Consider the following 23,089-nt stretch of genomic DNA (forward strand, 5'->3'; position numbering starts at 1 on the left):
GGAGTGGGGAGATTCTCCTCAGACACCTGAGGGCCCCACACAATGCTTTCTGGTGTTTATGATCAGGATATGCTTTTCTAGGGCCCAGCCTTGTAGGTCCAGAGAGTTTCCTATATCTTCCTCTCCATCATTGTCTGAGAGCTTGAAGCTGGCTTTCAAATTCTACTGTATCCCCTGTCCATCTCTTCTTTGAATCTCTCTCCCTGTGGTGATTTTTGTGCACTGATAGTCCCATATTAGAGGTTCAGGTGGCAGGTAGTGGTGCTGGTCAGAGTACCTCAGCTGAACCTCTTTAAATATTTGAATTTCATCTCTGAAACCAAAGCCGCCTCACTCTCGGGCCGGAGAAGACAGCGGGAAAAGTGAGCTTCATCCCTCCACAAAGCCCCACGGCTGCCTTCTCTTCTTGGAGAGCTCAGGATCTGAGGGGTGGGTGTCCCCTGTAGCGGTGGTAGCCACTTGCCCCCTCAAAGAGAGTGGGCCAGGAAAAGAGACAGATGGCAGACAGAGAGAGGAAAGGATGAGGTGGGAGGTGGGAGGGGTCCGTGTGGGGCTGGGAGGGGAGGGCTGGGGGGAGGGAGAGAGAGAGTCTTTCCAACCAAGCAGAGGAGTGACGTGAGGGACCCGCTGAGGAAAGAGGAGAAGAAACGGCTGGACGTCAGGAAAGAGAGAAGTCATTGGCTTGACTCGCTCCCCGCCCTCCCCAGGCAACCTTCTACCCAGGCCCCTCAGAGGGTCAAAACTTCTCCGTCAGAGTTCCTGCCTGTCTAGAAGCTGTGAGGCTCCATTTGGAACCCAGAGTCCACAGGGTAAGGTTACAGGCTTTGAGGTGTTAGGCCTGTTGGTGCGCAAATGAGGGCGAGTGAGGGTGGAGGGGAGCACTGGGCTCAGCGGGGTGGGGTGTTGGCTTTGAGGTTGGAGGGAGGCAGTAACTCTTATTTAGGGCTTTCTTCTTCAAGATTTTTTTTATTAGATAATTTGGTTTGGAGTAAGGTATGGGAGGTTAGTTGAAGAGAGCTCTTGCTACAGATGGGGGCTTACTCCCTTGCCCAGCTAAAATTAAGAAAGAGGGAAAGTGTTCATTTTAGCAGCATATATATATATATATGCTACACACACACACACACACACACACACACATTTATCAGTGTAATTATGACTGATTCGAGTTGTATGGCAGAAACCAACACAACATTGTAAAGCAATTATCATCTGATTAAAAAATAAAAAACAAAATAAAATTGGAATGATACAGAAGATTAGCATGGTCCCTGCACAAGGATAACATGCAAATTCATAAAGCATTCCATATTTTTTATAACTGAATCACTTTGCTATACAGCAAAGATTGGCCCAACACTGTAAATCAACTACAATTTTAAAAATTGAAGGAAAAAAAAAGAGTCTCCTAGACTCGTGCAGCTGGCTTTGGGGAAAGGTGTGTTATCAGAAATACACCAGGTACTTCATACCCACACGACACACATTCCTTGACCCATCTGTGCATATGTGGATGAACATGCATGAACATTTGAACTCATCTGTACTGAGATACCTACAGAACTTTCTGGGTGTGTAAAACCATACACAAAGAGTTCTTTTGTTTCTGTAATCTTTTGTTTCTAAAAAACTGCATTCATAAATATATTTTAAAGCTAACATTCTTTTCTGTAATCAATTCTAACTGGAATCAATTTTTAAGCTTATGTTCCCTAAATGGATTAGGCATTCCTGGAACTAGGCTTGCCCTACTTATTTCTGTGCCCCCAGAGACAAATCCAGGGCCTGGGACTATTAAGATAGCTCATAAATGTTTGTCAGGCAAAGGCACGAATGAATGAATGATCCTCTTAAAAACCACAGGTTTCCTTAATGGTGAAGTTTCTCTAAATCTAGTGTAGTGGCTAATTGTTGTACTCTGAGTGGGTGACTATATAAGAGAGCACATCTGTGTATGCCTAGTTAGCAGGGAGTTATGTAGACAAGGGGACACGCATGAATGTGTGTGCTGAGATGAGTAAATGAGATTTTGCCAGGTGCCTGCACATTCCTGCACGCGTGAATGAATATCAGTGTGTGGCTGAGACTAAAGCGGGGGCTGACAGGAGACATCCCCTGAGATGTAGCCCCAGCCCGGAGGGAGCCTGCACTTGCAATGAAGACCCTAAGTGTGTGACGAACGGCTTAAGGGTCTGCAAGCATGGGGGTGGGAAGTGGGATGAGTTTGTGAGCTGTTCCCCCAGGACTGGACACCTTAGTGATTCGGCTCCCTTCTCATTCCATTCCTCACCTGCCAGGACCCCCATGAAGCTCCTGGCCTTACTGAGCCTTCTGATCCTGATGCTGCAGGAAGCAGGGACAGCATCTCTCTCAAAGGAGGAGAGGGAAGAAGACCAGCCGTACGGGGAAGGCGATTCTTATGCCGTTCTGCATCTGGGGGACTATGTCCTGAGCCTGGACAACTATGATGAGGTCATTGATCCAAGCAACTATGACGAGCTCACAGACTACAGGGACCAGCTCCCCCAGGTGAGGGCCATGCAGCAGACTCACTGCATTCTCTGAAAGAAACTGGGAACCAGAGGCCTGGTCCCTCTCTACCTCGTAATCAGCTGTCTCAAGCTGCCATCTTTCTCTGGGAAGTGGAAATTGTTGTTCCTCCACAGGAAACTGTCACTTACATAATGCTAAGAAGGAGGACACAAAACTTCACATTTTTAGCAAAAATTGTGAGCCTTCCCTTGGAAGTCACACATCCCTCCCTCACTGTGTCTTCAAGTGAGACCATAAAGTATATCTCACTGGAACATCAGCAGTGTCCTCACATTCTCCTAGAAAAAAGGAGCGCCACAGCTTGTCCTAGACTGCCTTCCATTCCGAGGTCCATTCCTCAGCCCTGCCTGCCTTTGCGGGGGTTGACATGAAGATTGCACTCATTTGCTGTGTGAGCTGATCCCATAGGCAAGGGAAGGTCCCGGGTCAGGGGGTCTGGAGATCGGTCCCAGCTCTCCCACCAGCTTGGCCGCCTGCTGGCCCCCTGAGCTCAGGCCCTCCCTGTCTGGACCTCCGTTTCTGCCTCCATAGCGTGATGAAAGACCAGATGCTCAGAAAGTCCTTGCTTGTCACACTTTCTGCCCGTCCTGCCCCCTTCTCCACAGGGACTCTCTGTAAGCTTGGAATTGGTTGCTGAAGTTCCCAGACTACAAAGCGAAATTCCTCTCAGGCAAAAACTGACTGACTGCTTGCTGTGTCTCCAGGTTAAAGGGACCGGCCTGGCTTCTCTCACCAGGACACGTTTTACTCAGAGCACAGAGGTTGCAAGGACACTCCTTTCAAACCCCACGATGGCCAGGCCTCCAACACTAGGCCTGCTGGCTGCCCCGACCGACCATGGTAAGTTCACAGGCACAGTCTCAGTAGCCACAGGTCACAGACTGGATAGCCACGACTGAACACCAGGGGTGCCAAAGAGGAGGTCATTGGGTGGAGAGCAGAGGGTCAGGGAGAGAGGGGGAAACGGCCATGGGGTGGAACGTGGGAAACAGAGGGAGAGGCTGACTGTTCCTGATGCTTCTGCCTGAATGCACAACCTGGATGGAAGGCAAAGAAAGCAAGAACTCCCCTGTGCCTAGCAAAGCCACCTACCTTAATTAACAGCATCGCTGGGGGAGCAGGTTGAGTGGTAATTAGATTAGAGACAATTAAAAACCTGTACAGAAGAATAAATAACTTTGTGGCTGTCATTTGGCATGGGGGCAAATGAAGAATTTATTTTGCTTTTTAGCTTGTATTCCCTCCCTAGCATCTTCTCCCCCACTCCCTGAGGCCCTCCTGGAGACTCAGATGCTGGCATATCCATCAGTAGGGGGTTGGCACTCTGCTGGGTTTCAGAACTGAGGCACAGGAGGATGCAGTTAATTCCGGAATTGCTTGTTCTCAGTTCCTATTCTTCTCTTGAGATGTTTGCCTTGAGTGGGTACAGGGTAATGAGGCATCATTAGAGAAAACACTTCAGGCAGGAATCTATGACCTCCCAGGCTTAAAGGGCCTCAGCTGGACCTGCCCTCCAAGGCCTGGGGATAAGTACACTGTCTATCATGGCTGGTGAGGAAAAGCTGTCTCTTAATCTTGAGTCTGTGTCACTACCAACAGAGTTCCTCTTTGAGCTAGACTAGCAGTGATCTTTAGTAACCTCTGTCCTTTCTAAGAGCAAGAGATAGAAACTTTCTGCAGTATTCAATAAAACCTTCCCAACTTGTTAAAGCCAGTCTGAGCTCAGTGGCCTTAAGTCTCATGACCACTGGTCATAGACTGAGAAGAGGGGAGGGATGTTTCCCAACAGAAAACTGAGATGCTGATATCATAAGAAGGGGAAATGAATCCTAGGCAGTCAGTGTTCACTCCACCTTGACTTTATTACACTTTTTGGAGCCACCTAGAATCTAATTCCTCGCCCACAAGGCAGGTGTCGGGGTTAGCAGCCACTGGCCATTGCGCTGGCTTTGTATCATCTGCAGTGCACTTTTGGGGGCCAGAGAGAAGCCCCGTGGAAAGGAGACTAATACACCCACCTCTGTGGTTGCATCTAAATGTCCTAGAAATACCCACATAGGCCCGGAAAAATCTACACAGGACCCGGGTCTGATGGAGGCACTAAGGGCTTGGATTGTAATGGTAATAACTGAGGGAGGCTCTGCTTCTGTCAGTCAAGGGCTGAGTGCCAGACCTAAGCAGCCAGCAGCACTTCCGGGGGCACTGTGACAGTCGGTCTGGGTGGCAACCCGAGAAGACACAGGTGACCTCGGCTCAGGCACTCCTTGGCCAGGGCCCTTGGTCCCAGAGGCTGAGGGAGCCTCACAGGGGTGTGGGGGGGCGCACTCCCATTGGTCTCAGAGGCTGAGGGAGTCTCACAGGGGTGTGTATGTGTGTAGGGGGAGGTGTCTCCCATTGGTCTCAGAGGCTGAGGGAGCCTCACAGGGGTGTGGGGTGGGGGGGCTCCCATTGATCCCAGAGGCTGAGGGAGCCTCACAGGGGTGTGGGGGGGCGCACTCCCATTGGTCTCAGAGGCTGAGGGAGTCTCACAGGGGTGTGGGGGGCGGCTCCCATTGATCCCAGAGGCTGAGGGAGCCTCACAGGGGTGTGTGTGTGTGTAGGGGGAGGTGTCTCCCATTGGTCTCAGAGGCTGAGGGAGCCTCACAGGGGTGTGGGGGGCGGCTCCCATTGATCCCAGAGGCTGAGGGAGCCTCACAGGGGTGTGGGGGGGCGCACTCCCATTGGTCTCAGAGGCTGAGGGAGCCTCACAGGGGTGTGGGGGGCGGCTCCCATTGATCCCAGAGGCTGAGGGAGCCTCACAGGGGTGTGTGTGTGTGTAGGGGGAGGTGTCTCCCATTGGTCTCAGAGGCTGAGGGAGCCTCACAGGGGTGTGGGGGGCGGCTCCCATTGATCCCAGAGGCTGAGGGAGCCTCACAGGGGTGTGGGGGGGCGCACTCCCATTGGTCTCAGAGGCTGAGGGAGCCTCACAGGGGTGTGGGGGGGCGCACTCCCATTGGTCTCAGAGGCTGAGGGAGCCTCACAGGGGTGTGGGGGGCGGCTCCCATTGATCCCAGAGGCTGAGGGAGCCTCACAGGGGTGTGGGGGGGCGCACTCCCATTGGTCTCAGAGGCTGAGGGAGCCTCACAGGGGTGTGGGGGGGCGCACTCCCATTGGTCTCAGAGGCTGAGGGAGCCTCACAGGGGTGTGGGGGGGCGCACTCCCATTGATCCCAGAGGCTGAGGGAGCCTCACAGGGGTGTGTGTGTGTGTAGGGGGAGGTGTCTCCCATTGATCCCAGAGGCTGAGGGAGCCTCACAGGGGTGTGTGTGTGTGTAGGGGGAGGTGTCTCCCATTGGTCTCAGAGGCTGAGGGAGCCTCACAGGGGTGTGGGGGGCGGCTCCCATTGATCCCAGAGGCTGAGGGAGCCTCACAGGGGTGTGGGGGGGCGCACTCCCATTGGTCTCAGAGGCTGAGGGAGCCTCACAGGGGTGTGGGGGGTGGCTCCCATTGATCCCAGAGGCTGAGGGAGTCTCACAGGGGTGTTGGGGGGGTCTCCCTTTGTCTATCCTCCACCTGGACCAGGCCTGCCAACCTGTCTGATCTGCGTGTGCCTCGGTTCCTCTGTGTACTGTGATGACACGGACCTGAAGAACATCCCTCCTCTTCCCCAGACGACTGCCTACTTATACGCTCGGTTCAACCGCATCAGCCATATTCGGGCTGGAGACTTCAAAGGGCTGAGTATGTAACATCCTGGCAGAGAAAAGAATGGGTGGGCAGAGGGAACCCCTCGGTTCTTTCCCTTGCCACTCAGCCACACTGAACAGTCATTAGAGTGCCCCACCTGTGTCGGCCCTTCCCTGTGGCTTTCAGTCTCTCCAGCTTGGAAATTAGTCTAATTCCTGGCCTTGAAGGTTTTTCTACGGCAGAAGGGACCTGTTCTTGTTTTTGCTCCACAGAGCTATTGGAAGCTGGGGAAGCAAAGCTATGAGCAAGCTTATGTTTTCAGGCTGTCCTAGCAGCTGTAGCTCTCTGCCCTCCTGGCCTCTGGACAAAACCAGGCTAAAGCTGGTCTCTAACCCAGATTCTACCGCTAATTGCTGACAGGCTTCCTGGGCCTCAGAGTTCTTTTGGATTCTTTTGTTAGTTTGTGTAAACTAACAGGTAGAAGTAGGATGGATCCAGAAATTCCTGCACCTGTTGGGTCTTACCCTCGGAAGCTTTCTTCCAAGCCAGTCCACACAGGACAGAACACTCCAGGGGAAGGTATCATGGAATCTGAGGACTTTCCCAGGTTTATCAAGGTCTTCCTTCTGGTTTGACCCGGTGCAAGTGGAGCCCTGGCTCGCCTCCCCTGTGCTGAGACAGGAGAAGGGTGTGGGCAGCTCCAGCAGGAGCAAGGGGAGATGGTGTGTCCCTGTGTTCTGCTCTGCACCTCTCAGCAAAACTGAAGAGGATTGATCTCTCTGGCAATTCCATCTCCTCCATTGATGACAAGGCCCTCCGCCTGCTGCCTGCTCTGCGGGATCTGATCCTCCCTGAGAACAAACTCACGGCACTGCCCGCACTGCCCACCAGTATCGAGGTCCTTGACGTCCGCATGAATCGGCTCCAGAGCTCAGGGATACAGCCTGAAGTCTTCAGGGTGAGCCGAGGCCTTGCATCCCCGTCTACTGCATGCCACCCGTGCCCACAACCACACAGACATGCACCTGGCCCTCATGGAATATCTCTGTCCCAGTCCTGCTCTGGGGCATGAAAGTCAAATGTCATTTTCTTTTTTTTTTTTTTTTTAATCTTTTGCTTTTATTTGCATTTATTTTTTGTGGCATTTATTCCCAGGCCATCAGTTTTTGTTTCTTTGGTTTCTTCTGAAAGGATATCTTTTTCTTCTGTGCAAACGTCCTCTTCTGGTTTAGGAACAATCTGTTCTTTTTCAGTAAGGGTCATCTCAACGTGGCAGGGGGAGCTCATTTCTGGGTTGATCCAAGTCCCGAGCTGCATCTTCGGGGCTTTGTTCCCATGAGATGCTGAGTGACCAGGGATCTAAGCCTTTCAGTCCAACATTACTGTCTGCATTTCTGAGCACATGCAGTAAAAATTCAGCACTTTTTGGGCCACCAACCCTGCATCCATCCCCACCCCTTGGCCTGGGCACACCTACCAGTTCCACCATTGTAACAATGGAATGGTGGCCCATATTGCTTCTGTAAAGTGACATCTTTCAGATAACTTGGTAGCCTTTCAGATATGCATACCCTTAATGACCTGGGCAGTTTCACAAAAGTTCTTAAAGTGAACAAGAAGATTTAAACCTCTTGATGTGCATGATTTTGTGGGGTTTTCTGGGTCAGGTGGATAGAGAACTGTTTTTAGAGCTCACCTCAGGCCACTTACCAGAAAAGCCAAGCCCCATTTTCTTCATCTAAGCCATCAGCAACTCCCCTTCTCCCTGTTGGGGCACCTGGCCTCTTGGGTTCTTTCTGTGCACCTGCTCATTCACCTCCCTGTGCCCCAGTGTTCTCCACACACTCACATTCTGCTCCCCAAACACTTGGACTAACATGTGACTTGACTTGGAATTGTACTGATTCCTGCTCTCACTCTGCATATCTTTTTGTTTTCAGAACCCACCACTAACTGACCAACCATTGTCCTTCTAGGAGCAATTTCTCAAGAGAGACAATCTGGTTGGTCCCTGGCTGGCCAGTTTCAACAGGAAGGGCTAACCGCATGGCACGGATACGGCCCCCTGGGCTGCCCATTCAGCGGTCCAGGGAGCCCTGGGGTCAGTCCCAGTGGGGAACGGAGAGAGCTGTGAGTGAGGCTGACACTCCAGCTGTCACACTCACATGCACAACTTTCTCCATCGTGCCTGTGACTCTCCTCACACTGGTCCGAGTATCTCTCAGCCGTGCTCTCCATATTTGGTCCAGATTTAGCATCTGGAGATTGTTTTTCTTTTCTGGAGACTTTTCACTTGGGAAAGTCCCTTCTGATAGCAGGGGTGTTGAAGCTGGGCCAGAATGTCCTGCTGGCCTGCTTCCCAGCCGTCCTTGCCCCTTGCTTGCTCCTTCCAGAGTCCCCCTGACACTGCTGAGCCGCTTCATGGTGCTCAGCTACAGCAGCTGTTCCTTCTGCATCCAGTGGGAGGAGATGAGCCGTCCCTGAAGCACCCAGCTCAGGACCGGCACCTGCCTGAGGCCCAGGAGACGGGCCCAGGAGTGAAGGAATGGGGTCACCTCAGCACCCCTCACTCCTAGGGCCCCACAGAGCCCACCAGCCCCCCGCGTCCTTTGCCTCCTCCCCAGGCACTGGAGAAGCTGCAGTTCCTCTACCTGGCCGATAACCTGCTGGACGCCATCCCCCGGTCCCTGCCCCTGAGCCTGCGCTCGCTGCACCTGCAGGTGAGCGCTGCTCCGGGAACAAGGGTGTTGAACGGCACAGAAGGTGGAGGTCAGGTTGCAGGGAGCCCCCTTCAGCAGTGGTGGGTCTCCGTCACTGAGAGCTCGGAGACCAGAGTTGGTGCATCTCACTCAGGCCACTGTCTACAGCCTCCGTCTCATTCCTTCCCCTTCCTGCCCTTTAAAACACTTCCCCTCCACGTTCGTATCCCACCTCACGCGGTGCTCACCCCTGCTCCCCTCCCCCTCTCCCTCCCCGCTTCTCCGTCCTTGGTGGGTCCCTGGCCTCCTTCCTTGGATGTGGCCCCGGCCTCTGGGCCTCGGTGTCTCCAGATGTCAAGGGGAGGAGGTGGGCTGGTAGGGAGAGGCCTGAGCCCGCCTCCGTGCGGCCTGAGGGCAGACTCACCAGGCAGAGAAGCGTCACAGCTGTGTTCTCTCCAGAATAACATGATAGAGACCATGCAGAGCGACGTCTTCTGCGACGCCGAGGAGCACAGACACACCAGGAGGCAGCTGGAAGACGTCCGCCTGGACGGCAATCCCATCAACCTGAGCCTCTTCCCCAGCGCGTACTTCTGCCTGCCTCGGCTCCCCACTGGCCGCTTTGTCTAAGTCTGCCCGCCTCCTAAACAGCGACCTTTCATCCAGGCGTTAGTCAGCCTCAAGATCCAGTGGCAAAAACCCACTGCTCCCCCTCCCTCAACACACCCCCACACACACACGCACACACATGCGCATGCACATGTGCGCACATGTGTGTACACACACACTGAAATGTCCTCCAGGAGCCAAATTTACATCTTTCCATCCTCTTTCCTTAACACCTTATGGCTCCTGGATCAAAGAACAGAGATGTCTGCAGCAAAGCTCTTTCCCATATTCCACATTCTTCCTACCCACACAGAAGGACAAAAGAATCATGTAAGAAGCAGAGGAGGAACAGAAAGAGAAGAGGAAGGGGAATAAGCAGTCATGTGCTGGAACCAGTTCTTACTACTAGGCTTGCAAGAACTGATTATTAAATTTTCCAGAATTTTTCAAGCCAGTTGTTAAATGCAGTCATTATTAAAAACTAAATCATATGAGCTCACAATTAAATATTTTATGTTGAAAACAAATGCAATAAATACTCAAACTCATCACTTCCCAATTATTTTACTATGTTATACTATTAACCATGTTCTTGAACTTATTTATGTCTGTGGTATCTGTAGTGGAAATACTATATAATGACATGCTTTTAGTGACATCACACTGGTAGTTTGAAATTGGCCATGGTGGGAGTATTTATACCACAGAATTAGTAAATACTACATATTAGGATTTTATTAGCCTGTTCTTAAGCCTTTGCCAGCACCGCTGAGGACGAAAACAGCTGTTTAAACTAGCCTCCCCCTATCTCCAGGCCACCCCACTGTGGGTAGGGTGGGGTTTCTGGGGCTTTTGAAAGTTCCTTGCTTTTCCTATGCCGAAGCTTGCTGTTAGACATGGAGGGAGCCTTTCCTAAGGATGGGGAACGGACATGAGTCTGGAGGTCCTTCTTGCAACGCTTACCTATTCCTGGTTCTTCCTGGCCACGCTCTCTTCCGTGTTTAACCACCAGATGGCAGCCTTGTACAAAGATAAATAAATAAATACAGCAATTACTCATCTGCAGCTTTCCTGGATTCAGGGCGGGGCCCACTGTGCTGGGAGAATGGGAAGAAGGGCAACTACGACCTGACCAACTTACTCCTTGAATTATAATGGTAGGAGAGATGTCATCTTTCTTCTTATAAGGACTTTGTGGGCAAGGGGGTGGTAATAGATGAGTGCTTGGCATCAGGTATTCATTGGAGCATAGAAGAGGGGTGTATGTGCTCAGTTGCTCAGTCGTGTCTGACTCTTTGCAACTCCATGGACTGTAGCCCTCCAGGCTCCTCTGTCCGTGGGATTCTCCAGGCAAGAATACTGGAGCGGGTTGCCATTTCCTTCTCCAGGGGATCTTCCCCACCCAGGGATCAAACCCACATCTCTTGCATCTCCTGCATTGACAGGTGGGTTCTTAACCACTGAGCCACCTGGTGAGACAGGCAGCGCGTGTATTCATTCAAGCAAGGGTTTTATTGGGCACCTACCTGCTATGTGCAGATGATATGCAGCAGACATATTCCTTTTCTTCATGGAACTTAGAGTTGAGTGTGGAAGACACATGTTGGACAGATAATCACACAAGTAACCACACTATTCAACTCATGATAAATACTGTAAAAGGAATATACAAAATGCTATGAGAACTTACAGAAGGGGGACACAGGTTAAGGGTTCAAGAGACCTTGAAGAATCAATGTCTAAGCTGAAAGCTGAAGGACTAGGAGCCAGCCAAGCAACCACTCAATGCCCCCAGGTGATCCCTACATCTGGATGAACGGGTGTGTCTTGTGGTCCACATGGGAGGGGACCCATCTGTCTGCCTCCTCCACCTCTAGCACTTCTGCAAGCACTGTGGATGCTCAGGCCAGTGCTGTAAGCAGACCAGTCAGGGACTATTATTCACATTCTTCAGATGAAGACTCTGAGAACTAGAGGAGACTCCACACACAAGCTGCAAACTGTGAGTGGGTGGGAAGGGACCCAGTTTAGTCGCTGCTGTCTGCCCTCTCTCTCCCTGGGGATTCGAGGATTCCAGGACCCAAGGACCTCTCTCTCTCATCCCCCAGTCGCATCCTCTCCCTATCCCACACTATTTGATTATGACAAGGCCTTGGCATGCAGCAGCTAGAAACCACAAGATCCCTGAGTGCAAGAAACCCTGATTTGAAATAATCCAGTAAAAAGAACCAAAGAAATCTTCCAGAAGTGGGGCTCTCAGGTACCAGAAACTACATCATACCCTTACACTCTGAGGTTAATACGTGCTAAGTAAAGAAAGGCATCTGACCCCTGTTCTCATGTAGCAGAAGTGGACTAAGGATTTCTGGACTCCTGGAATCTGCCAGATGTGTATTAGGAGTTTTTATGCACATCAACTCACTTAGCCCCAAGCCGCACTCTAGTTAATAGAGATGTTGATCTCCATACTGTGGATGGCAAAACAAGCTTATGGAAGGGAGGTACCCACATCCACACAGCTCATAAGTGGCAGGGCCAGGATTCAGACCTGGGGCCCTCTAAGCACAGGGGACCGAGTCTTGTTCTCACAGCACACAGCGCAGGCACTGCTGTCTGTCAAGGCCAGCCCAGCAGGCAGTTTCCTCCCTGAGGCTCAGCCTGCTGTGCGGGGTAGAATTTCCCAGGGGCCTGCTGCCTCTGCAGCTGCCTCCTAACTAATCCCCTATTTTTGGCTAGGGAAACCCAAGGAACAGAAAACATGCCCTTGTTGGCCGCCCCCCCTCCCCCACAGAAATTCTAAACAGTGCATCTTTGGGCCCTCCCTTGACCCAGGGAGCAGGGAGGGAGGAGAAATCCCAGCAGCTGTTGCATCTTGACTGAAGGAGCTGGGGGCTCTTCTCCAGGACCTAGAGAAGCTAGGGTTGGAGCCTGGCAGGGGAAAAAGAGGGTGTCTTTTTATCCAGACTGAGGGTCTCCTGTCCTGAGGAATGAGCCCCCACTTCAGGAAAGGGAGAACAGAGAGGAGGATACTGCAGGAGGTCCAGTCAGGCAGGGAGGCACCTCACTGCTGACGCCGATGGACAGGGCTGTGTTGGCTTTAGATCCACCTCTTCCAAGAGCCAATCTTTCCCTTGTGCAGCCAAGCCTCCCTTGTGCAGGTCCTCCGTGGCAGGCAGCACCGTGCTCCACCGTGGCACACTTGGCAAGGACCCTTGCTCATGGGAGGCTCCTGGTAGCCCTCCTGCCAGCCCTGAGCAAAGGGGAGCACCCACACCACCGCCCACCGCCCCCCCTCACCCCGCAACACCCCCGTGGCCTTCAGGACAGTTCTAGCTCCAGGCAGGCGCCCTGACCAGTTCTGTGACTGTCGTGGGAAGAGGCAGAGCAAAGAGGGAGCGTTTGCAGTGACCGCCCTGTCCGCCCGCCTGTCCTCAACTCCACAGCCAGCCCGGGCTGGGAAGGGATGGGTGGGGAACGGAAGGAGGCAGGCATGCTTGAGGGGCTAGAGCCAGAGAGGGTTTCCTCACCCTGACCTTGCCCTGCAGCTTGTTTTCCCTTAAATTTCCTCCGTGAATAATAATCTCTTATGATTATGTTGTAAATTGGCACTTTGCAGATCTCTTTGACATATGGGGTTGAATTTATAGTCCCTATAACTCTGTGCAGATGGTATTATTATCTCTACTTTACAGATAGAAAATGGAAGCTAAGTGATTTGCTCAAGAGCAAGTTGACTTAACAGATGGGAACACAAGGGGGAGTGGGGGAGACAACCTTCACTTGGGAATTCCTGCAGAAGAAATGGAAATCCCAGCCCCACCTACTGGAACCATGGATCAGTGTCCCCCTCCTCACTCCCCAAGAGCTCTCTGAAAAGCAAAGAGAGCATTTCCCAGACTGGCAAAGCGCCTGCCACCTGCAGAGCTGCCGGCCTGCACACGGATGCTGCACCGGAGGTGATGAGGAGGAGATGGCTTCCGCGGATCTCAGCTCGGAAACCTCCAGGCCTCAAGGACACGCTGCACCCCACCCAGCAGGTGTGCGGACAGCCCAGCACCCACGTGCTCCTGTGTCCCTGCTTCCAGCCTGAAGGAGGGAGGGCCAGCAGATGTGGGCCCGCCCACCCCCCCTTCTGTCTGGCTCTCTCCCTCTCTCCTCCCCCGGGCCTGCCCCTCCCAGCTCCACACACTAGACACCAGCCAGTTAGGCCTCTCCCCTCTTTCAAGGTCATCTCTCTCAGCTGGACCAGCTTCCCATCCCCCGGAGCCACCATCTCACAGACTCCCTCCTGCGGCTGCTGGCAGCTTGAAGAGGGTCTGCATGTGGAGGGGGGCTGCTTCTTTCCCCACAGCTTCCGTGTCTCCCTGCTCTTCCAAGGTGATAACGCAGCCAAGTGACCACGTCCTGACTGTCTCACTGCTCAACCTCCCCAACTCAGACCTGCTTCTCATCTTCAGACAGGCCTGTTCATCCCTCCCGGGCATGGCCACACCGATGACTGGGACATATGTGTGCACACCCTGCAAAACGTGCTACACTGGCTCTCTCTTCCCCTCTGCATCTGGCCCCTTTCCTGCAGCCCCTGCTGCGCCCCAGGCCCTGGAACAAAAAGTGCTTAGCCTTCTGGCAACGCGGGTCCCAGCCCCACTGCCCAGAACCCTCATCTCTGGTGTGTGTCTAACACACAATTCACACACAGGAGGAAACGCAAAGCGTTCGGTGCTGAAGCCACCTGCAAAGGAGCAATGGTTCTGGGAAGAGCATGGTATGAGACTCCAGAGCCTGGAGTCTGACCAGCCCAAGCCCTGACGTGCTATGTGACGTGTGGCAAGTCATATCAGCACCATGCCCTGTCTGCCTCCTGCTTGGGGCTGCTCAACCTAATTCCGTGGCTCAAGGCATAAACAAGCCTGGTGGACGAGGTGTCTCTCCCCATCCTCATTATTTTTCTCGTCTAGGAACAAAGACCAAACTCTCCCAGGAACCTGGGACATGGACATCCGTCCTGACCCCTCTTGACATGAGAGACAACTCTTGAGTTGCACATTGCGCATGATCAGTAGCCACCCACCAAAGAATAACTGGCTTAGAATCTCACGGGAAGTGCTCCCCTCCCCCAGGGAGGAAACTGCATCCCAGGATGGGCTCCTGGAGTCCAGGGCCTGCTAGAGGTGCAGCACATCTCTCGGGGACCCTAGGAACCCCCACAAAGCCATGTCCTGGGAGACAAGCAATGGCAGGTGAGCTTGTGGCCTTGAGCAAAGTGCTGCAGGAAGTGGGGATTGGCATGAGCAGAGGAGAGGTAGGACCCTGGTCATGCATAAAAATGCCAGGACAAAGGGATGCCCATGGTCCCCATGCCGGAAACACTCTGCAAAGTAGGAAGGTATTAAGCAGTTACACAGATGGTTCAAGCTAAAGCCTTCTCAGAAGAGGGTAACAGTGTCGGCTTTAAGGATTCACATCTTCCAGATCACCTGTATAGATGGGTTAAAGTCACCTTGCCCATATGGATTCTGGTAACCCTTTGAACAAATCAGTCTGAAAAATAGGGTCCATTTTAAAGTCAGCAGATCAGAGCATGATCTCTGCAGAGATTATGGGAGGTAGAGAAAGATGGCAATGGCACCCCACTCCAGTACTCTTTTGCCTGGAAAATCCCATGGATGGAGGAGCCTGGCAGGCTTCAGTCCATGGGGTCGCGAAGAGTTGGACATGACTGAGCGACTTCACTTTCACTTTTCACTTTCATGCATTGGAGGAGGACATGGCAACCCACTCCAGTGTTCTTGCCTGGAGAATCCCAGGGACGGGGGAGCCTGGTGGGCTGCCATCTATGGGGTCACACAGAGTCGGACACAACTGAAGCGACTTAGCAGCAGCAGCAGAGAAAGATGGGGAGAAATCCAATCTTCCAAAGGCTTGGAAACTCCTCAGAGCTCTTTAGTCCAAGCCCCCACGTCTAGGCAGTGCTTTATCTAGTGTACAAGGTGGCTTCCCCTGGTTTTAAGTAAGAGCCAGAGCTCCAGGCTACCCAAAGCTACTCAGCCACCATTTGCAGGACACTGTTGCCTGGCCTTGGCCAGTCCTTAGCATTGCTTGCATGGTTACATTTAATCTCCAAAGTAGCTCGATGAAGTGGATACTGTCTCACTTTTGTAGAACTCTGAGATGTTAAGTTCCTTGTCTAAGGTCACTCAGCAAGTAAGAGGCAAGTCTGAATGGAAATTCAAACTTGGCCTGGCTGCAAAGCCCTCTGGCCCTCTTGGATTGATGCTGGGTGTCTGACATTCCTGGTAGCCTCACACTTCCTACAGGAGCCTTGCTGAGGGAACACACCCAATAAGCACCATGTGGCCAGCTCCATGGCAAGGGGTAGGCAGACTTCCGCAGAAATGTGAGCATAAACAGCGTCTTTTCTGCCCCCTCTCTACCCCAGTGGTGGCACCCACACACCTGACTCTCTCCTCCAAGCGTTTCCAGACTAGATCTCCCTTCCCACACAACTTCCTTTCCTACCCATTGTCTCTGAGCTCAACTTCTTGGCTCCTGATCTATTCACCAAATTCTTTCCGCTTCTTTCACCCTGAATACAATCGGCTCCTTCCCTTGCACTGGTAAACAGAATGACAGCACTCGAGGGCGGTGTGTTCCTGACCGGGTTTCAGCTCCTCAAGGAGCCCTCCTGCCATTAGGTCTTCCTAACAGAGATGACTTCCTAGCAAGCTGGCCCAGCCTGGCCATGCCTGCCTCTGTGCCCCTGCCATTTTTGCACACTGCAACTTAGAGGCAAGAAGTACGGCACCAAATGTACTGCCTGTTTTTTTAACTCAGAGCCCAGGAACTGCTCCTGCCTGAAATATCGGAAGAGGAATGGGAAAGTGTGTGTTGCCATCACTGAGAAAGTTCCCACCACCCTCCACCCAGGCTGAGATCTGATGGGTGGAAGAATTTTGTTTTCCAAGTAACCTCCATGACAGCTGGCGGAGAAGCAGCAATAAACAAGGCAGAGACACCAACGCCCAGAAAGGGAGACACACCCACCTGAACAGAGCAGGCAGCCACAGCTCCTCCATCACGCTGGGGATGTCAGGCGAGTGTATTTTCCTCAGTTCTATCTCAACAAAAACCTAAAGCAACGGACATTAGAGCCCTCGGCTTGTCATACCTCTCAGACAGACCGTGTTTTGGCTCTCAGGTCTTGGACAGACCGTGTTACAGCTCTTAAACAGATCAATGTTATAGCTCCATGTTACAGCTCAATTTTATTTAGAAAATAGCAGGAAAATATATCCTCGAGGTGCAAGGGCATGCCAACCCAAAGACGTAAAGAGAAGAGAGAGCCCTGGCCCTTTGGCTCCTCTTTTTATATGTTTTTCCCTCCCCCTGGGCCTGCCCTCTGTAAATTGGCTTAGCCAGGGGTGCTGTTTGCTCTGCCTGAGGTTCTCACTCCCGTCCTCAGACCTTCCTTTGACCTTTCTTTGTTCTATTTTCTCGGGCTTCTCCCTTCCTTGTCTTTTAGTCACCGCCATTTTGGACTCCTGTTTCCTATTCTAACTACCTGACATTTCAGTTCAGTTCAGTTCAGTCGCTCAGTCGTGTCTGACTCTTTGAGACCCCATGAATCGCAGCATGCCAGGCCTCCCTGTCCATCACCAATTCCCGGAGTTTACTCAAACTCATGCCCATCGAGTCGGTGATGCCATCCAGCCATCTCATCCTCTGTCGTCCCCGTCTCCTCCTGCCCCAATCCCTCCCAGCATCAGGGTCTTTTCCAATGAGTCAACTCTTCTCATGAGGTGGCCAAAGTGCTGGAGTTTCAGCTTCAGCATCAGTCCTTCCAATGAACACCCAGGACTGATCTCCTTTAGGATGGACTGGTTGGATCTCCTTGCAGTCCAAGGGATTCTCATGAGTCTTCTCCAACACCACAGTTCAAAAGCATCAATTTTTCAGTGCTCAGCTTTCTTCACAGTCCAACTCTCACATTCATACATGACCACTGGAAAAAAAAAATAGCCTTGACTAGACGGACCTCTGTTGGCAAAGTAATGTCTCTGCTTTTTAATATGCTATCTAGATTGGTCATAACTTTCCTTCCAAGGAGTAAGCATCTTTTAATTTCATGGCTGCAATCACCGTTTGCATGATTTTGGAGCCCCAAAAAATAAAGTCTGACACTGTTTCCACTGTTTCCCCATCTATTTCCCATGAGGTGATGGGACCAGATGCCATGATCTTAGTTTTCTGAATGTTAAGCTTTAAGCCAACTTTTTCACTCTCCTCTTTCACTTTCATTAAGAGGCTTTTTAGTTCCTCTTCACTTTCTGCCATAAGGGTGGTGTCATCTGCATATATGAGGTTATTGATATTTCTCCCAGCAATCTTGATTCCAGCTTGTGCTTCTTCCAGCCCAGTGTTTCTCATGATGTACTCTGCATATAAGTTAAATAAGCAGGGTGACAATATACAGCCTTGACGTACTCCTTTTCCTATTTGGAACCAGTCTGTTGTTCCATGTCCAGTTCTAACTGTTGCTTCCTGACCTGCATACAGGTTTCTCAAGAGGCAGGTCAGGTGGTCTGGTATTCCAATCTCCTTCAGAATTTTCCACAGTTTATTGTGATCCACACAGTCGAAGGCTTTGGCGTAGTCAATAAAGCAGAAATAGATGTTTTTCTGGAACTCTCTTGCTTTTTCGATGATCCAGCGGATATTGGTGATTTAATCTCTGGTTCCTCTGCCTTTTCTAAAACCAGCCTGAACATCTGGAAGTTCTTAGTTCACGTATTGCTGAAGACTGGCTTGGAGAATTTTGAGCATTACCTTACTAGCGTGTGAGATGAGTGCAATTGTGCAGTAGTTTGAGCATTCTTTGGCATTGCCTTTCTTAGGGATTGGAATGAAAACTGACCTTTTCCAGTCCTGTGGCCACTGCTGAGTTTTCCAAATTTGCTGGCATATTGAGTGCAGCACTTTCACAGCATCATCTTCTAGGATTTGAAATAGCTCAACTGGAATTCCATCATCTCCACTAGCTTTGTTCGTACTGATGCTTTCTAAGGCCCACTTGACTTCACATTCCAGGATGTCTGGCTCTAGGTGAGTGATCACACCATTGTGATTATCTGGGTCATGAAGATCTTTTTGTACAGTTCTTCTGTGCACTCTTGCCACCTCTTCTTAATATCTTCTGCTTCTGTTAGGTCCATACCATTTCTGTCCTTTATCGAACCCATCTTTGCCTGAAATGTTCCCTTGATATCTCTAATTTTCTTGAAGAGATCTCTGGTCTTTCCCATTCTGTTGTTTTTCTCTATTTCTTTGCATTGGTCACTGAGGAAGGCTTTCTTATCTCTCCTTGCTATTCTTTGGAACTCTGCATTCAAATGGGAATATCTTTCCTTTTCTCCTTTGCTTTTCGCTTTCTTCTTTTCACCGCTATTTGTAAGGCCTCCTCAGACAACCATTTTGCCTTTTTGCATTTCTTTTCCATGGGGATGGTCTTGATCCCTGTCTCCTGTACAATGTCACGAACCTCCATCCATAGTTCATCAGGCTCTATGTCTATCGGATTGAGTCCCTTAAATCTATTTCTCACTTCCACTGTATAGCCATAAGGGATTTGATTTAGGTCATACCTGAATGGTCTAGTGGTTTTCCCTGCTTTCTTCAGTTTAAGTCTGAATTTGGCAATAAGGAATTCATGATCTGAGCCACAGTCAGCTCCTGGTCTTGTTTTTGTTGACTGTATAGAGCTTCTCCATCTTTGGCTGCACAGAATATAATCAATCTGATTTCGGTGTTGGCCATCTGGTGATGTCCATGTGTAGAGTTTTCTGTTGTGTTGTTGGAAGAGGGTGTTTGCTATGACCAGTGCATTCTCTTGGCAAAACTCTATTAGCCTTTGCCATGCTTCATTCTGTACTCCAAGGCCAAATTTCCCTGTTACTCCAGGTGTTTCTTGACTTCCTACTTTTGCATTCCAGTCCCCTATAATGAAAAGGACATCTTTTTTGAGTGTTAGTTCTAAAAGGTTTTGTAGGTCTTCATAGAACCGTTCAACTTCAGCTTCTTCAGCATTACTGGTTGGGGCATAGGCTTGGATTACCGTGATATTGAATGGTTTGCCTTGGAAAGGAACAGAGACCATTCAGTCGTTTTTGAGATTGCATCTAAGTACTGCATTTCGGACTCTTTTGTTGACTTTGATGGCTACTCCATTTCTTCTAAGGGATTCCTGCCCACAGTAGTAGATATAATGGTCATCTGAGTTAAATTCACCCATTCCAGTCCATTTTAGTTCGCTGATTCCTAGAATGTCGACATTCACTCTTGCCATCTCCTGTTTGACCCCTTCCAACTTGCCTTGATTCATGGACCTAACATTCCAGGTTCCTATGCAATATTGCTCTGTACAGCATCGGACCTTGCTTCTATCACCAGTCTCATTCACAACTGGGTATTGTTTTTGCTTTGGCTCCATCCCTTCATTCTTTCTGGAGTTATTTCTCCACTGATCTCCAGTAGCATATTGGGCACTTACTGACCTGGGGAGTTCCTCTTTCAGTATCCTATCATTTTGCCTTCTCATAATGTTCATGGGGTTCTCAAGGCAAGAATACTGAAGTGGTTTGCCATTCCCTTCTCCAGCGGACCACATTCTGTCAGACCTCTTCACCATGACCCGGCCGTCTTGGGTGGCCCCACACAGCATGGCTTAGTTTCATTGAGTTACACAAGGCTGTGGTCCTGTGATCAGATTGGCTAGTTTTCTGTGATTATGGTTTTATTGTGTCTGCTCTCTGATGCCCTCTCGCAACACCTACCGTCTTACTTGGGTTTCTCTTACCTCGGACGTGGGGTATCTCTTCACAGCTGCTCCAGCAAAGCGCAGCCACTGCTCCTTACCTTGGAGGAGGGGTATCTTCTCACGGCCGCCCCTCCTGACAGGGATACGTTAATTCTTTACTCACACAGATCCTGAGTCTCAGTTTTCTGAGAAGGATGGAGAAAGAGCCCCTGAATCTGCAAGGGCCCATTTACCAAGAGGTTCACATACAACCAGGCCCTCCCTCAACCTAAACCATCTCCAGTGTCCTCCATTGAATCTTTGAACAATGCTTTATTAAGTACCAAGCATCAGGGACATTATAATAAATAGACAGACAAGGTCCCTGTTCTCAGTGGGGGAGGTAAGTGGTAATGAAATAAATGAACAGCAACAGATCAACAATATAATTCAGACATGCAAGGAAATGAAGATGATGTAACAGACTGGTGATAATGCCTGCAATGTTAGAAAGGGGAATTAAGGAAAGCCTGTTGAAGGTGGTGATATTGAGCTTGGACTTTCATGACAGGAAGGCAACAGCCATTCCAAATTTGAGGGGAGTGCTCTCCAAGCAGAGGGGAGAGAAGAAACAAAGGCCCTAAGCAGAAACAAGCAAACTTAAAAAGGAGAGAGGAGACCCATGCAAGCAGTCAGAGCTGGTGTGAGGTAGGTGGGAGGCAGCAGACCCTGAACATAAAGATCTTATAGGATTTACTATAAATGGGATGAGTCCTTTTCCAAGGAACTCAAACACTATTACCCCCTTGTCTCTCTGTTAGTGATGCTAAAAAACTAAAAACACAAGGAAGGAGGGGAAGGAAGCTTGATTCACTAGGGATGACAGTGACCAGCACCAGTGCATCCTTCCAGGGAGGAAGGGTCTGTTGCTTGGCTCTCAGGCCTGGGGAGTATCATGGGGGGAAATGGGAACAGAAGAGGAGTGAGAAGAGAGACACCAGGAGCTGAGCAAGGGTTGAGAGCAGGTCTTACTCAGGGAGCTTACAGAGCGAAGGGCATGAGCAGCCCCCAGGAGCCAGGGCGCTTTGAAGAGGGGGACAGAGGATTTAAGAAAGTTGGGTTTTCATGCAGTTTAATTTCCCTTGGTCATCCTCTTAAGAAGGCCTTGTGTTAATAGTTGTACTATGTCTCAAAGCTTTTAGAGTCTAATGTCTGCTCCTTTTGGGTAAGTCCCTAGCTTGAAGTGGGCCTCAGGAGAGGCCCAGTACTAAGTACACTCTGAGACTGGGACACAGGTGAAAAGGCCCCTGCTGGGACACTCACTTGCTGTGAATGTGTGGCCTCACGCCAGTCACTTCTCTGTTCCCTTCCTCTGGACCTGAGATGACTGAGTTACCTCATCTCCAAGGTGCAAACAGTCTGGGACTCCAAGACGCCACAGGTTCATCCATTTTCTTAACAGAGACTTGAGAAGATCAGCAGGGAGATCCAACCAGTCCATCCTAAAGGAGATCAGTCCTGAATATTCATTGGAAGGACTGATGCTGAAGCTGAAACTCCAATACTTTGGCCACCTGATGCGAAGAACTGACTCATTGGAAAAGACTCTGATGTGGGGAAAGATTGAAGGCAGGAGGAGAAGGGGACGACAGAGAATGAGATGTTTGGATGGCATCACTGACTCAACAGACAAGAGTTTGAGCAAGCCCCGGGAGTTGGTGGTGGCCAGGGAGGCCTGGCGTGCTGCAGTCCATGGGGTCGCAAAGAGTTGGACATGACTGAGCAACTGAACTGAACTGAACTGACCTCCAGAAGGCGGCCTCACCCCTGAAGCAGGCCAGTCTGCTGCCTTTGGAACCAAGGGAGGACACTTTTAGGGGCCCATCCTCTCCCTAACACCCACACACACTCCTCAGGTCCAGTCTTCTCCAAGGAGCTAACCTCCCTCAGGGACGAGGACTCTCAGAAGCTTCCATCAGCGCCTGTCTTTCCATGCCAGGACTGGGTTGGATGCCACCCCTGGCAAGGTAGACCATGTACACCTCTCCCCAAGGAAGGTAGCTCTGACCTCAGTGGGTGAGATAACCCCTGGGGAGCCGAAGAGCCCTGCCTGCTTCTGCAGAGGCCTGGGGTAGCCTGGGACCTGGTGGTCAACAGTTTAGGCCCCTTCTCCCACTCACCCTGCTGCGTCAGGGCCAAGCAGAGTCTCCACACCTTGGTCAGCCCGCTCCTTCCTGGCTGCTTCCTCTAGCTCAGCCCCAGGAGCCTGGGCAAAGCTGCTCTAGCAGACGGCCTGCTTCCTTCAGCACAGAAAGCCTTCCTGCGCAGCTCTCCACTGTCTTAGTAATCATCGTGGGAACCAGAGCCCCTCCTCCACTGCCCCCTCCCCTCCTCCCTCCCCCCTCCTCCCACCTTCTCCTGCTCCCCCCTCCCCTCCCCTCCTCCCCTTCCCTCCCCTCCCGGTCCCCCTCTCCTCCCTCTCCCCTCCCCTTCCCCTCCCCTCCCCTCCCCTCCTCCCCTCGCCCTCCCCCCTCCCTCCCCCCTCCTGCTGCCTTCTCCTGCTCCCCCCTCCCCTCCCCCCTCCCCTCCCCTCCTCCCCTCCCCTCCCGGTCCCCCTCTCCTCCCTCTCCCCTCCCCTCCCCCTCACCTCCCCTCCCCCTCACCTCCCCTCCCCCCTCCTCCCACCTTCTCCTGCTCTTCCCCTCGCCCTCCCCCCTCCCTCCCCCCTCCTCCCGCTACCCCCTCCCCTCCCCTCCTCCCCTCCCCCTCCC

At 51.4% G+C, this 23,089-nt stretch overlaps 1 protein-coding gene and 1 pseudogene across 1 annotated transcript; both read left to right on the plus strand.

The window, feature by feature from the left end:
* Window positions 1-759: 759 nt before the first annotated feature.
* OPTC (opticin) lies at window positions 760-10,343 on the plus strand. The gene is made up of 7 exons (XM_061161176.1): window positions 760-809; window positions 2,298-2,529; window positions 3,258-3,393; window positions 6,114-6,272; window positions 6,974-7,176; window positions 8,843-8,938; window positions 9,377-10,343. The coding sequence occupies exons 2-7, from the start codon at window positions 2,305-2,307 to the stop codon at window positions 9,545-9,547; spliced, it is 990 nt and encodes a 329-aa protein (XP_061017159.1). The 5' UTR covers window positions 760-809; window positions 2,298-2,304; the 3' UTR covers window positions 9,548-10,343.
* Window positions 1,231-1,316, plus strand: LOC133069713 (U6 spliceosomal RNA; annotated as a pseudogene).
* Window positions 10,344-23,089: the final 12,746 nt, after the last annotated feature.

The sequence above is a fragment of the Dama dama genome, chromosome 14 (genome assembly GCF_033118175.1).
Source record: "Dama dama isolate Ldn47 chromosome 14, ASM3311817v1, whole genome shotgun sequence".
In the NCBI taxonomy this organism is placed as follows: Eukaryota; Metazoa; Chordata; class Mammalia; order Artiodactyla; family Cervidae; genus Dama; species Dama dama.

Coding starts and splice junctions, on each gene's coding strand:
- OPTC (XM_061161176.1), top strand. CDS start 2,305: ATGAAGCTCCTGGCCTTACTGAGCCTTCTGATCCTGATGCTGCAGGAA. Junction 2,530..3,257: donor ACAGGGACCAGCTCCCCCAG/GTGAGGGCCATG, acceptor CTGTGTCTCCAG/GTTAAAGGGACCGGCCTGGC. Junction 6,273..6,973: donor TGGAGACTTCAAAGGGCTGA/GTATGTAACATC, acceptor TGCACCTCTCAG/CAAAACTGAAGAGGATTGAT.